Source organism: Ipomoea triloba, chromosome 6 (assembly GCF_003576645.1).
Source record: "Ipomoea triloba cultivar NCNSP0323 chromosome 6, ASM357664v1".
Classification (NCBI taxonomy): Eukaryota; Viridiplantae; Streptophyta; class Magnoliopsida; order Solanales; family Convolvulaceae; genus Ipomoea; species Ipomoea triloba.
The window spans coordinates 8,464,015-8,477,980 of NC_044921.1; the positions used below are offsets into that span (position 1 = coordinate 8,464,015).

The 13,966-nt window shown below is 33.9% G+C and overlaps 2 protein-coding genes across 2 annotated transcripts; both read right to left on the minus strand.

The window, feature by feature from the left end:
• Positions 1–2,838: 2,838 nt before the first annotated feature.
• Positions 2,839–4,415, minus strand: LOC116021693 (putative late blight resistance protein homolog R1A-3). Its single transcript, XM_031262158.1, has 2 exons — positions 4,094–4,415; positions 2,839–3,354 (listed from the first exon to the last, which is right to left on the minus strand). Exons 1-2 carry the CDS (start codon positions 4,396–4,398, stop codon positions 3,345–3,347), a joined length of 315 nt encoding a protein of 104 aa, XP_031118018.1. The 5' UTR covers positions 4,399–4,415; the 3' UTR covers positions 2,839–3,344.
• Positions 4,416–4,619: 204 nt separating this feature from the next.
• On the minus strand, positions 4,620–6,837 carry LOC116023436 (putative late blight resistance protein homolog R1A-10). The gene is made up of 3 exons (XM_031264437.1): positions 5,204–6,837; positions 4,820–5,056; positions 4,620–4,734 (listed from the first exon to the last, which is right to left on the minus strand). Exons 1-3 carry the CDS (start codon positions 6,835–6,837, stop codon positions 4,620–4,622), a joined length of 1,986 nt encoding a protein of 661 aa, XP_031120297.1.
• Positions 6,838–13,966: the final 7,129 nt, after the last annotated feature.

Below are 13,966 nucleotides of genomic sequence, written 5' to 3' on the forward strand. Positions count from 1 at the left end.
CCGCATAGATCGATCACCGTTCGGTATTTGAACGATATCTTGACTTAGAAATATCCAAATTGAGTGATTCTTATGACATTGGAAAGAAGACTCAAAGGGTTACAACTCTTATGAAGACATTGAAGCTTAAAAAGGAAGCCAAAGGGGTCAAAATCGTCCAAACTTACAGATTTCATCCAAATCTGTCACTGTTCGGTATTTTGATCATATCTCAGCCTAGGAATTTCCAAATAAGGTGATTCTTACACCATTGGAAAGCCAACTTGGAGGAATACAACTTTATTGAAGACGAAAAAGACTAATGAAGTGGCTTTGGGGGTGAAAAATAGCCTAGACGTCAATGCAATTGCACAGAATTTCGATTTACAGTGAAGAATGCAATTTCTAGAGGGTTGACACATTGCCACCCACACGGCCTTGTAGGTGGCCGTATGGTTCTTGCTCTGCTTATTTTTAATCTCGTTTTTAGCATTTAGAACTCGATTTTGACCCATAGTTGAACCCTAGACACTCACATTCACTTCCTTTCATATTTTTAGGTTAGATTAGGCTTAGATTTATGTTCTTTAACACTTTTGGAGCTTGTAATATTGGATTTGAAGCTTGGATTTCAAGATTCTACCACCCATTTCAATAGAGAAGTTTTCTTTCCCTAATCTTTTTTCTTTTGCAAAATTTATATTTATTACATGTGCTTTGTGTTCTTTATGTTATTTAATCATGAGTAGTTAGTTTATGTACTTGAGTTAGGGTTGTATTATCTATTTTGATGCTTAAGTTGTGATTATTGTTTAAAAGGGGAAGAAGTCCAACCTAGGGTTCATGTGTTTATGAGGGTATTGTGTTTGAATCTTGTTTATGTTTAATGTAGACATTCATTGGCATGTATTTGGAGGATTCCTTGCCTCAATGAGAGTTGGGTGATGAATTCGTGCCACCCCTTGCATAGACTCGATTTCTTTCCATGAAAATAGGAGAAATTGGAGGTTTAAAATGCTTTTGTGCTTTAAGAGCTAGGATGAATAGACCATGAAAGTGGGGCAATCCTTGCTCTAATCCTTGTTTATTTGCTTAGATTTGTGACTTTAGACTAGGATTCCTACGTGCATTCCCATTTTATTCCTTAGTTATTTATTCTCTCTAACCCCGTAGGTTGTTGAAGCATCTAGATGGTAATGTCCCCTAACTTGAGTCCTATTTTTTTTTATTTTGTATTTATCTCTTGTCCATATGTGTTTGTTCTATCTAGTTGTTGTTTGCTTATCTTCTTGTTGATCTCCTTGTGCTAGTGCCTAGTTTTGTGATCGCATATTGCGTGACATTAACCTCAATCCTCAGGGGAACGAAATTTCACACCTGTAAACTCACCATCACTCATTTTTGCTACACATCAAGCAGAATCGGGACGAAATGTGATTTTAGCGACGAAATATTCATTCTCATTATGACAATGAAATTGATGACGTGAAGATTTGTGTTGCCCAAAATGCGACAAAATCACAACGACAATTATTTTCGTCATTTTTACAATGAAATTTTGTGACGCAAGACGGAATTTGCGACGAAAAGTTTAGCGGTGATATCGTGACAACAATTATTTCCATTCTTATATTTCATGACGGAAATAGACGATGGAGTATAAGTTTCGTGACAAAATATTTTCTCAAGCAATGACGACGGAAGGAAACATTTCTATCTCGTAAATCGTGACGAAATAACGACAAAAAGATTTCCTTCTCCTTCATTGCGATGGAAAATTCCGTCACTTCCACTTGCGATGAATTTTTTCCATCGCGAAATAAAATATGACAAGCCTGGAACCTACCAAATGGATTTCGTCGCAAAACGCGATCATGACAAAATTTTGCGAATTGCGATTTTTCTAGTAGTGGAAGTAGTGGAAGTAGCAAACAAATTGGAAAAATAGAGATTCAGACCAAGCTTACTCATGTCTAATGATTAAAGATAATGCAAATATATTTAGTAAGGATCAAGGAAGAGGTAACAAAGTTGCCTATGTTATTCTTATAGTCATTGGACAATCAATTAACAAAGAAACCATCTCTAATGGCAACTCAATTCCAATTGGAGCAATTTATCAAGCACATAATTTACAAGTCTTCTTCCAATTTCCTTTTCTCATAGAGAGATTGAAATTGTGAGTAGTGTGGCTAATGGTGTGTCTCTCACAGCTACAAACAATTTCAAAGATTCTTAAGCATAATTGTCCCATAACCATACAAAAGATCAAATTATATCATTCAAAAGGAAGTTTAGTTGCTCATGATTTGAAATTCAAAAGGAATATTAGAGAGGAATTGCATGCCAAAAAGGCACAATTGAAAAGGTTGAATTGAAAAGAAAATATGAAGAACTTAGCTTTGAATTCAAAGAAATTGTTGATATAAACTAGCTAGAAATTGAGAAAATCCTTAGTTAAATCTTGAATTTCTACTTGTAAATGATTTAAATATAAGAGTCTTTTGAGCTAAGATGTCTAGAGAGAGAAAGAAGAATGAATCCATCCCCTTAAAAATAACTGTGAAGGACTTCTTAATTTATACAAGTTTAAATCACTCCAAAACTGGACAGAAAAAAATTAATGTGGGCTCAATCGCAATCATCATCACGTTGTGACGCATGATGCAATTAGAATAATTTGATCTTCATTCCTCACAATGGGTAGAGATTTATTTTAGCATATGTAAATATTCTTTCCTCATTCTTTGTAATGTGATTAGTCAATCATAGGATTTCCTTACCTTTATTTTATTGTTACCGTTAGAGTAGCTAGTATATATATGCTTAGATTTCTTCATTGCTAATAAACACAATCAATATACAATATTTTTTCATTCTCTGACACAATGGCCATCACGATGAACTTCTTGTTGTGACAACGTCTCTCTATAGTTGTTTGATTCAACAAGTAATGATACTAGCTCACAGATTCCCACAATCACACTGACAGTCATGTCCGTGACCATTAGCGTGATACTTAACTTCAAAGAGTAGCTTCTGCCCATGATATGATAGTTATTTTTCTTGTTCTCGATCACAACGCTTGACCTTCATTTTTTTATCTCCATCTTCACACTAATGGTCACGGTCGTGACCATCAATGTAACACCCAACTCTAGAACGTTGCATGCCCCTTCACGCTAATCATCATCATGCCATAAGCCCATAACCATCACCATGACGGTGACCAACTGTAGGCTTCCGAATCATGCTCTCGTGGCCTTCCGTGCTATGTCGCATCTTTGTCTCCTCCCCAATTGTAAAAGACAGACTCCAAATCTCACCAAAAGTCTCACATTCAAGCTTGATTCACTAATGCCTCATTATTGTTGCCTACAAACCAAAAAGGAACAAATAAAAATGTAATCATGCCAAAAACTTAGCAACAACTGATCATTTAAACACAAAATAGGTTGGATAAAATGACACTTATCATCAATAATTTAAAAAGTGAAGCATATTGCTTGACAATTATGCACCGTGAGAATAAAACAACCGTACAACATCAACAACCTTCGTCGTTGCTGCACCTTCCAAACTATTGAAATATCACGTACATACAATTTATACCATATTTTAAGAAAGAAAATTTGATTTCAATGTTGATTGGTAAAGACGGAAGAGAATTGAACCTTGGAGATATGCAACATTCATATTTGAATCAAAGATTTTTGAAAAAATGAGACAATAACAGCAAACAGAAATAAAGTTGTAGAATGAATTTAACAACAGAGTATATATATATTCTCAGAATAAGCTATCACAACCATTCAATTAATCATTCATTGCATAGAAAAGTGAACTGATTGAAGGAGACAGTGACGTACGGAGTAATTAATAACTCCTTTAATTATATATATTATGCCGTCATTAGCTTCAAAGCCATGGACTTCAATCTGTTTCTCAGGAGATTTTGTTTTATTTTTTAAAAAAATCTCTTTTCTTTAAAGCTGGCCCTCCTAGTGTTGAATAAGAAGAAAGCATTTTGTGAAACATACAGCGACTAAAAATGAAATTAGAGCAATATAAAAAATAAATAAAAAAAAGTGAGTGAGAGAGTGGTACTACGTACCAAGTATTGTAGTCTAGAATAAGAAGATCATCCCTTCCATACATGTCTGCCTGCTCCACTTGAATCTTCCTGGCAGATTCAACAAGAGAAGAATGACACTTGTTCAACTCGATGAATTGCAGCGTCAGAACATCGGTAAAACCAGTAGGGATCTCTTCCAAAAAGAGACAGAAATGGAGGGAGAGGCGCTCAAGGACAGGGAAATGCTCACCCCTGCTATACCAATGCTTCAATATTGCGCCACTAATGAACAACATTTTCAGCCTCAAGAATCCACCCTCACTGGTTTCCCACTCTTCTCCCATTGAATTTGCTTGTGAAATCTTGAGCTTCTCCAGGTTTGGCAACATACTCATAATGGTAATAGCTCTCCATGGGAGTATTGTTCCAACAAGTTTAATGGATTTAATTGTACGCGGAAAAGAATAAACACTTGGTAAATAGCAGCAGCTTGTATTATAATTATTATTATTATAAGATAAGCATGTATAAGAGAAGTACTCAACAGTTAGCTTCTGAAGGTTGGTTAAATAATGAAGATTATCCCACCACTTGACACCGATGCACTGCCAATCATTAAACCCACAACGAATCCCCAAGCTTTTAACATTTGGAGTCCTCCAAAAGAATTCTGCTGTGCACTGGAAATCAGGCAACCAGCAAACCGTGAGAAGATTCACTTGAACCAAATCCTCCTCTGGAAATGGATGGGGAAATTTGACATGCCTCAATTTTTGTGACTTCCAGATTCCCAGCAACCATTCACTTGCGGCATCATCCATGTTGCGACTACGCCCGCGATTCACAATTAAAGTTTGAAGGTTGGAACGATGTTCTATTACCTTGATAAATTTTATGGAATCCAAACCTAGGTATCTCAGAAGAATTAGGTCTGTTATGTCAAACTGAGGAACATAATTGAAGGCAATTGATCTTAGGTCTAGTACCCTCAGCATCTTGAAACTATGATTATTCAAGAAACAATAATCATAGAAAAAAGCACGTGGATGGTGAGAAGAAAAAGATGAGATTGTACGGGATTTATTGAATGTCTGGTTGCTATACACAGATGCTTGGATAAAAAATCTATTGGTGAATTCAACTCTTAACCAACGACCAGAATTTGCTGATAAAGAACAATCTGATTGGATAGTGGACACGAGCATGTGGTTTTTAGTTTCTCTCAGGCACAAGTCATAAAGCAAATCATGTATTCTACATGTCTTCATATTGCCACCCCAACTTTGCTTACAAATAAGTACTAGATTTCTGTCAATTAGATCTTGTAAGTAATCTTTAGCAACCAGCTCTTCCAAGTTTCTTTGGCTACTGTCTACCTTAATGAAACCCTCTGCAATCCAAAGTCTAATAAGATCCTTGATTAAGATTTCACTGTCTTCCGGAAAAACTCCAAAATATAAAAAACAAGCTTTTAAGGGATAAGGCAAGTTGTTGTAGCTGAAAGTGAGTATGTTTGAGCATTGCTCATGAAAATCTGAAGTCACTTGTAGATTTATTATCATTGATGCAATGCTTTCCCATTTTTCTAGTGACTTATTGGTTTTGGATAGAAGCCCTGCAACTACAACAAGGGCAAGTGGCAATCCATTACATTTACGAACAATGCGTTTCCCAACTTCTTCCAGCTCTAAAGGCAACCTTTCCTCCTCCTCACTACACACCTTTTCATAAAACAATTTCCAGCTTTCATCTGAATTTAGAAAAGGCAAGTTAAGCACATACTTACCTGAGGATCCAGTGTAATCCACTACCTCTTTGAGTCTAGTGGTCAACAATATCCGACTCCCATTCAAATCTTCTGGAAAACATCTTTGCACATCATCCCAGGCCTTAGTACTCCATATGTCATCCACAACAATGAGATACCTATGTCCAATTAAACGCTGTCGTAGTCTTTTTGCAAGATCAGCGTCACTCGCCATGAGAATTTCATCTTCTGGCATTTGCATTACAGAACGGCAGAGATCACAGAGAACTTTTCTCAGACTATGATCCTTGGACACGGTTGTCCAACCAAGAAGGTCAAAATGATTTTGAATTGAGGGATCATTATATATACTAGTGGCAAAAGTTGTTTTACCAATACCTCCCATGCCAACAACGGACATAACTTGCCGCTGTTCCTGATATGATGATGATGAGCGTTGAAGGAGCATCTCCCTAATCTGGGTCAACTCCTTAGCACGCCCAACCATTATTAAATCCTCCTCATCAGGCTCTAATTCTAAAGTATGTCGGCGGTCGGGTGAACCAGCAAGATTGATGTTCTCACGGACAGTTAGAGGAGTATCCAACTCTAATTTCTTAATGCACTCTTCAATCTCATCTGCAACACTTTGAAACATATCATACAGTCTTGCATAAGGACTTGTCTTTTCCCGTGCACAAACGATCTCTGCAACACATTGAAACATATCATACAGTAGTTTTGCAAGTAGAAGATTTGATTTTTTCTCAGCGCAAACAATCTCTATGACTTGAGATTCAATATCTTCTTCCGCTTTGAATGCTATATCTCTAACTTTGGCTGTCAGATGCTCCATACCCGCCGCCTGGCTAACACCCAGTTTCTCCTCAGATTGCTCAAGAAGGGATTGCAGAACAGCAAGCTTTTCAAGGAGAGACTTGATTTCTTTTGTTTTACGAAGAACCACACGTGGATGGGGCTCTAAGAACTCCAACTCAAGTGTTCGCATAAGGGAGATGAGAGCAACACAGGCCATTGTATCTATATATTAATATATTATATTGCTTCACTCTATTCCTCTCAAACTCCACCTTGCCACAATGCTATATGTGCAAACCGGCCTGCTTTTAGCTGCTAACAGTATTGTAATTAATATATAGAGTCAAAGAAAATTGAATGCCAAGACTTCCCAGATTTTTTTTTTGTTTTTGCACGTTCGTTACCCATCAATTCGGGGCCAAACTTCAAGAATTGTTATTTTATACTTTTATGCAAGTCATGCACGGTGTTATTTTATACTTTTATGCAGGATGGATCCGAGGATCACAAACTTATATTAACAATGGTTATTTAGGAGTTTTTAGAATAGTGATAAGTGATGTATGTGGAGGGAAGAGAAGGAGAGAGAATGAGTTGGGTTCAACACTTCAACCGGAAAAATAAGTTATTGGAACAATGTTTGCCTCAAACTCCCGACCTCTCTTAAGGAATGAGAGGGCACGGCTACTCCGCCTATTCACACCAACCAAACTAGTTAAACCATATGTTATATATTTAAAGGTTTATTAATATCATCAACAATAAAACCAAAAGTAGATATAAAAGAATGTTGGCTAAAAGATGGTAAAACACTCAGAGTATTGTGTTGGGAAAAATGATGATGATTATTCCACTTCTATCACTGCTAATTTATACACAATTAACAGAGAAAATAACTCAACAGACATCTCTAGAATATCTCTAACAACATAGAATTAAAAAAAGATAATGAAAGACTAATTCAAAACAAAACTAATGTGCAGTAAATATAGCATTTTCTATCACTTCTCCTTGCTATCTTTGCTGCAAACTCCAATCTTCTCTCTCAACTCTTCAAATCTTGATCTTGGCAATCCCTTTGTCAGAATATTAGCTAATTGAACACCAGTACTGCAGTGAACCAAGTTAACTTCATTTGTTTTTGAACTTCTCTAACAAAATAAAGCTTAACTTTAAAGTGTTTAGTCTTGCCATGAAAGACTAGATTTCTTGAAACTGCTATGGCTGCCTGGTTGTCCATAGAAATTGTTGTTGTCTCTTCTTGGGTCATCTTTAGATCAGTCAATAATTTCCTTAACCAAAGAGCACAATGCAACTCACTAGCACAATGCATAAATCTTGATAATAAACTTACAGGAAACATTATATCAGGCCTTGTTGATGTCAAGCACATAAGGCATCCAATAATACTCCTATACGTTGTCTCGTCAACCTTCTCAGCACCATCATCTTTGCTGAATTTTTCATTTTGAGAAAGAGAAGTACTCCATATCTAATAATAAAACTTTTTTGGCATTTCTTTCTCAAACAACAAACACCGCGCCATATCTATAACAGTTTTATTCTTCCTCTCACTCACTCCATTTTGTTGAGGAGTGTAGATCATAGTGAATTGATGTTCTATCCATGATTTAAACTTCCAAAAAACATTAGCAACTTCACTCTTTTGTTTAAGAAAATATACCCAACACATTCGAGTAAAGTCATCAATGAAAAGTATAAAATATTTGCTGTCATTTATAGAAACATTCTTCATACCTCCACCAGTATGAATGAGTTTAATTTTTTCAGTTGCCCTCCATGTTTTTCCTACCGGAAATGGCAATCTGGTTTGCTTCCCCAACTGACATATCTCACACACTGCCGCAACTCCTCCTGTGAATGATATTCCTTTTACTATCTCCTTTTTCTGCATATACTCCAAGGTGGAATAATGAAAGTGTCATAGCCTTTTGTGCCATAATTCAGCTTAGCTAACAACACATGGATAAACTTTAAACTCAGCCTCATCCCAATCAAGACAAAAACTCTTGTCTTTCATTTTCACAGAAAATAATTCAGCACCACATGAATCAGTTATAAAACACATGTTATTCTTGAAAATAACAGAATAACCTTTTTGAAGTAGTTGTCCAACACTCAGCAAGTTTTGACTAATTTCAGGAACAAGCATCACATCAGAAATTAGTTTTATACCTGATGGTCCTTCAATTGCAACAGTTCCTTTACCTTTGACTTCAATATATTGTCCATTACCAATTTTGACTTTTGATATCACTGTTTTATCAATCTCTTTGAACAGTGACTCATCAAAAGTCATGTGATTGGTGCATCCGCTGTCAATTAGCCAAACATTGCTTGAAATTTGGCTTTCAAAACAAGTCGCAACAAAAAGTTGTTCCTCTTCTTGTTCTTCATCCGCTACTTGAGCTTGTTGTGGTTTGTTTTTGCAAACCTTTTTCACATGACCCATTTGATTGCAAGAAAAACATTTCACATCAGGTCTAAACCAACAATATTTTTCCAAGTGTGAGGTTTTCTTACAATGCTGGCAGGGAGGGAATTTTCATCTATTGGCTCCATTTTGACTTCCCTTCTTCTTCCACGGTTGCTGATGGTTTTTGCCTTTTGGTTGGATTTGACTCACCCTCAATGTTACTTTCATTCCTATAGGTCCTTCTTTGTTCTTGAGCTTCAAGTGCATGAAGAATGTCTACTAGAGATATTTCTGACAAATCTCTAGACTCTTCAAGGGAAGAGATTTTTTATTCAAATCTTTCCGGCAAAGTTACCAATATTTTCTCAACAACCCGATCAACCGGAAGTTCTTCTCCCAATAATCTGATTTTGTTTACCACCTTCTTCAATCTTTCAGAGTAATCTTTTAGTGATTCTGTCTCCTTCATCTTCTGCATCTCAAATTCCATTTTCAAGTTCAGGACTTGCATTCTTTTTGTCCTGTCATTTCCTTCATATTCATTTTTCAACAAAATCCATGTCTGTTTTGCAGTTTTACAGGTCATGATTTTTGTAAAAACTTCATCTGTTAGTGTCGAGTGAATGCAGGTCTTGGCCTTATTCATCTTCCATCATTTCCCATAAGCCATGTGCATCTAAGTAAGTTTTCATTTTCACAGACCATGCATGGTAATTTTCTCCTGTGAAAACGGGGGGTTTAGACAAGAAACTATCTCCTACCATTTGAGGATAAAGTTTTCAGGTCTTATATGATAAGAGTTCCTCACTGATTCACTCACACAGGTCCCTTAAGAAAAATGGCTCGAATACCACTTTGTTGGCTAAAAGATGGTAAAACACTCAGAGTATTGTGTTGGGAAAATGATGATGATTATTCCACTTCTATCACTGCTAATTTATACACAATTAACAGAGAAAATAACTCAACAAACATCTCTAGAATATCTCTAACAACATAGAATTAAAAAAAGATAATGAAAGACTAATTTAAAACAAAACTAATATGCCGTAAATATAGCATTTTCTATCAAAGAATCAGAAGCTATAGCCTGGAAAACAAGCTGTGAATCTGTCTCAACATCAACATCTCTCATTCCAGTTCCATTTAGCCAGCTCAGAACTTCATGGATGCACACTACTTCTTTTAAAATAGTACTATATAATTTTTAAAAAATAATGTCATAATTAAAATATTATACTATCATTTTATCAAACTCCCAACATTTCTTAAGCGATGAGAGTGCACGACTACTTACATCAACCAAGCTAGTTAAATCATATGTTATTTAGAGGTTTTTTTTTATTATAGTTAGTAGTTACTAGTATTTTCTATGCATGATGTATAAAAATAAATGTTAAATATTAGTATTTATCTTAGTTATATCGAATTTCTTTTAAAAATAATAGAATGTAATTTTTTAAAAAGAAAATCATAATTAAAATTAATAGTTGTAGAATTTGTATTATATTAAAAAGTATTGTTTATGATTTGAGATATGGTAAATTAGTAAATATAGCTATGGTAGTATTTAATATATAGTAATCGAAATTTAATGGTGTAAATGTAATTTTTAATTTTGTGATAAAATGATAGTATAATATTTATAGTGCAATTTATATCTGAATAAGCATAGAAATACGGAAATATATAAATCAGGAGTATTAACTTGGATTCTGAAATTTAATTGGAGGGAACCAGAAGACTTGTGGTTTGAGCCACTTGTGTTTGACACACTTTTTGAAGTGTTTGAACTTGTACCTCTTTGGTTTTGATACTTTCTATTTTGAGCGCGTTTTTCTGTTTCAAAAATTGAGAAACCTGTTTAGTTAGTAAAACAATTCCATCGTCACATGTTTCGTCTGACACACTTTTTGAGGTGTTTGAACTTGTACCTCTTTGGTTTTGAAACTTTCTATTTTGAGCGCATTTTTCTGTTTCAAAAATTGAGAAACCTGTTTAGTTAGTAAAACAATTCCATCGTCACATGTTTCGTCTGGATCAATTATTGTATTCAGTTCTTCATCTACAAAGGCAACGCTCTTTTTTTTTTTTTTTTTTGTGATTAGTTAAAATTTTCATTTCATATGTTGTGAGATTTCCCATCAGTTGAGCAACGGATTGATTCTCCCAACCTATATTTTCTTGAATAGTAGTAACTTTCATCCTAAATTGTGGTAGTAAGGATTGTATAATTTTTTTATTAATTTTTGTTGGGAAAATGGTTCGCCTAACACAGCAGCACGATTTGCAAGTTCTTGGACTCGCTCATTGAAGTTTACAATTTTTTCATCATTATATATGCATTAGCAGGTCTTCAAACTCTAATTGGACGAATTGTAGTTTTGACTGTTTCACAGAATTTGTACCTTCATATGTGGTTTCGAGAATGTCCCATGCAACTTTAGCTTAATTACAATCGGTAACTAAAGTGAATTGACTTTCATGCATTAAAGAATAAATAATATCAAGCCTTATTATTGTAACCAACAGTTGGTAGCTAAAGTGAATTGACTTTCATGCTATTGGTCCTGTTTGGTAAATGGTTGTTAGCTGATTGGGTTGGCTGTTTGGGTTAGAAGGTATGATTTGTTGATAACATTGGCTTATTGTAGAAAGTTGTTTGATAAATTAGCTGGTAGCTGATGGCTGTTTGGTATAATTTCTTTTCTCAAAAAGCTAATTGAAAAGGCTACTTTGAGTAGCCTTTTGAATTTTAGCATTTTGGAGTTACAAAAAGGTTATTATTTACCAACTACTAGTGGTCAAATAAGCCAAAAATTGGCTGATAGGCTGATTATTTACCAAACAGGGCCATTATGCTTAAAAGTGTTTGGTAAAATTAGCTTTTTGATAAGCTGATAAATGTAAAAAGACTAAAAAATGCATCTTCATACAATTTAAATAGTTTTAAATTTAAATATGTTTGTTTATATATTAAAATATAAAATAGTGAAATCAATATATTTTAATAAAATATAAAGTAAGAACATATATTTGAAAACATATAAAGTAAAACAAAATGTTTATAATTCATAAGATTAGTTCATACAAAAATCAATGTTCAAACACAAATGTCAAACTGAAATTACAACCAAACATATTGAAGAGAGAAAATAAAAAAGGTTTAGCTAAAAGGTTTTAATTGGGAATGGTAAATGATGTCATTTTTTTAAAATAATAAGGTTAAAGATGGAAAAAAAAAGTTAGGAAGCTACTAACTTATTTTGAAACGCTACCTTAGGTAGCGTTAAAAAATAAGCTATTATTTTAAAATACTAGCTTACTTTAGGAACATTACCAAACAGAGCTTATACCTTATTAGTAGCTTAAAATAAGCTATAAGCTCCTAAATAAGTTCTGCCAAATAGAGCCTAAAACTGTATAGCATTTTAAAAACAAACTAGTAGCTTCCTAACTTTTTTTCTATCTTTATACTTATAACTAGTTGTATACGCGCATTGCACGAATGGGTTAATGCCCAATGTTTATATTTAAATAAATATTTGAAAGTATATCAATGCAAGATTATATAGGAGAAGTTTATACATGGGTAATTGAATGTCGAATTTTTTTATTTAAATATCTAACTCAAAGTATATGAATCCAAGATAATATAGAAAATTCATTATAATTATTAATAAAATAAATGTTTGCAACCTTGTAAAATCGATAGTCTAAATATTTGGTCTAAAAATGATAGTCTAAATAAATACTACTTTTAATTTGAATTTTTCTAAGTGGTTCTTAATTCTCTTTTGAGTAACATTGTCATTGTCTTCATCTTTACTATTTGTTCTCTTCCTTTTTGTTGGTAGTCTGTTATTTGCAATTCGGTTATTGTTGGTAGCATAGATGACAACGTCATGCAATGAGATTATGATATAGGAACTATGAACTTTCTTTTAGGTGTTCNTTTTTTTTTTTTTTTTTTTGTGATTAGTTAAAATTTTCATTTCATATGTTGTGAGATTTCCCATCAGTTGAGCAACGGATTGATTCTCCCAACCTATATTTTCTTGAATAGTAGTAACTTTCATCCTAAATTGTGGTAGTAAGGATTGTATAATTTTTTTATTAATTTTTGTTGGGAAAATGGTTCGCCTAACACAGCAGCACGATTTGCAAGTTCTTGGACTCGCTCATTGAAGTTTACAATTTTTTCATCATTATATATGCATTAGCAGGTCTTCAAACTCTAATTGGACGAATTGTAGTTTTGACTGTTTCACAGAATTTGTACCTTCATATGTGGTTTCGAGAATGTCCCATGCAACTTTAGCTTAATTACAATCGGTAACTAAAGTGAATTGACTTTCATGCATTAAAGAATAAATAATATCAAGCCTTATTATTGTAACCAACAGTTGGTAGCTAAAGTGAATTGACTTTCATGCTATTGGTCCTGTTTGGTAAATGGTTGTTAGCTGATTGGGTTGGCTGTTTGGGTTAGAAGGTATGATTTGTTGATAACATTGGCTTATTGTAGAAAGTTGTTTGATAAATTAGCTGGTAGCTGATGGCTGTTTGGTATAATTTCTTTTCTCAAAAAGCTAATTGAAAAGGCTACTTTGAGTAGCCTTTTGAATTTTAGCATTTTGGAGTTACAAAAAGGTTATTATTTACCAACTACTAGTGGTCAAATAAGCCAAAAATTGGCTGATAGGCTGATTATTTACCAAACAGGGCCATTATGCTTAAAAGTGTTTGGTAAAATTAGCTTTTTGATAAGCTGATAAATGTAAAAAGACTAAAAAATGCATCTTCATACAATTTAAATAGTTTTAAATTTAAATATGTTTGTTTATATATTAAAATATAAAATAGTGAAATCAATATATTTTAATAAAATATAAAGTAAGAACATATA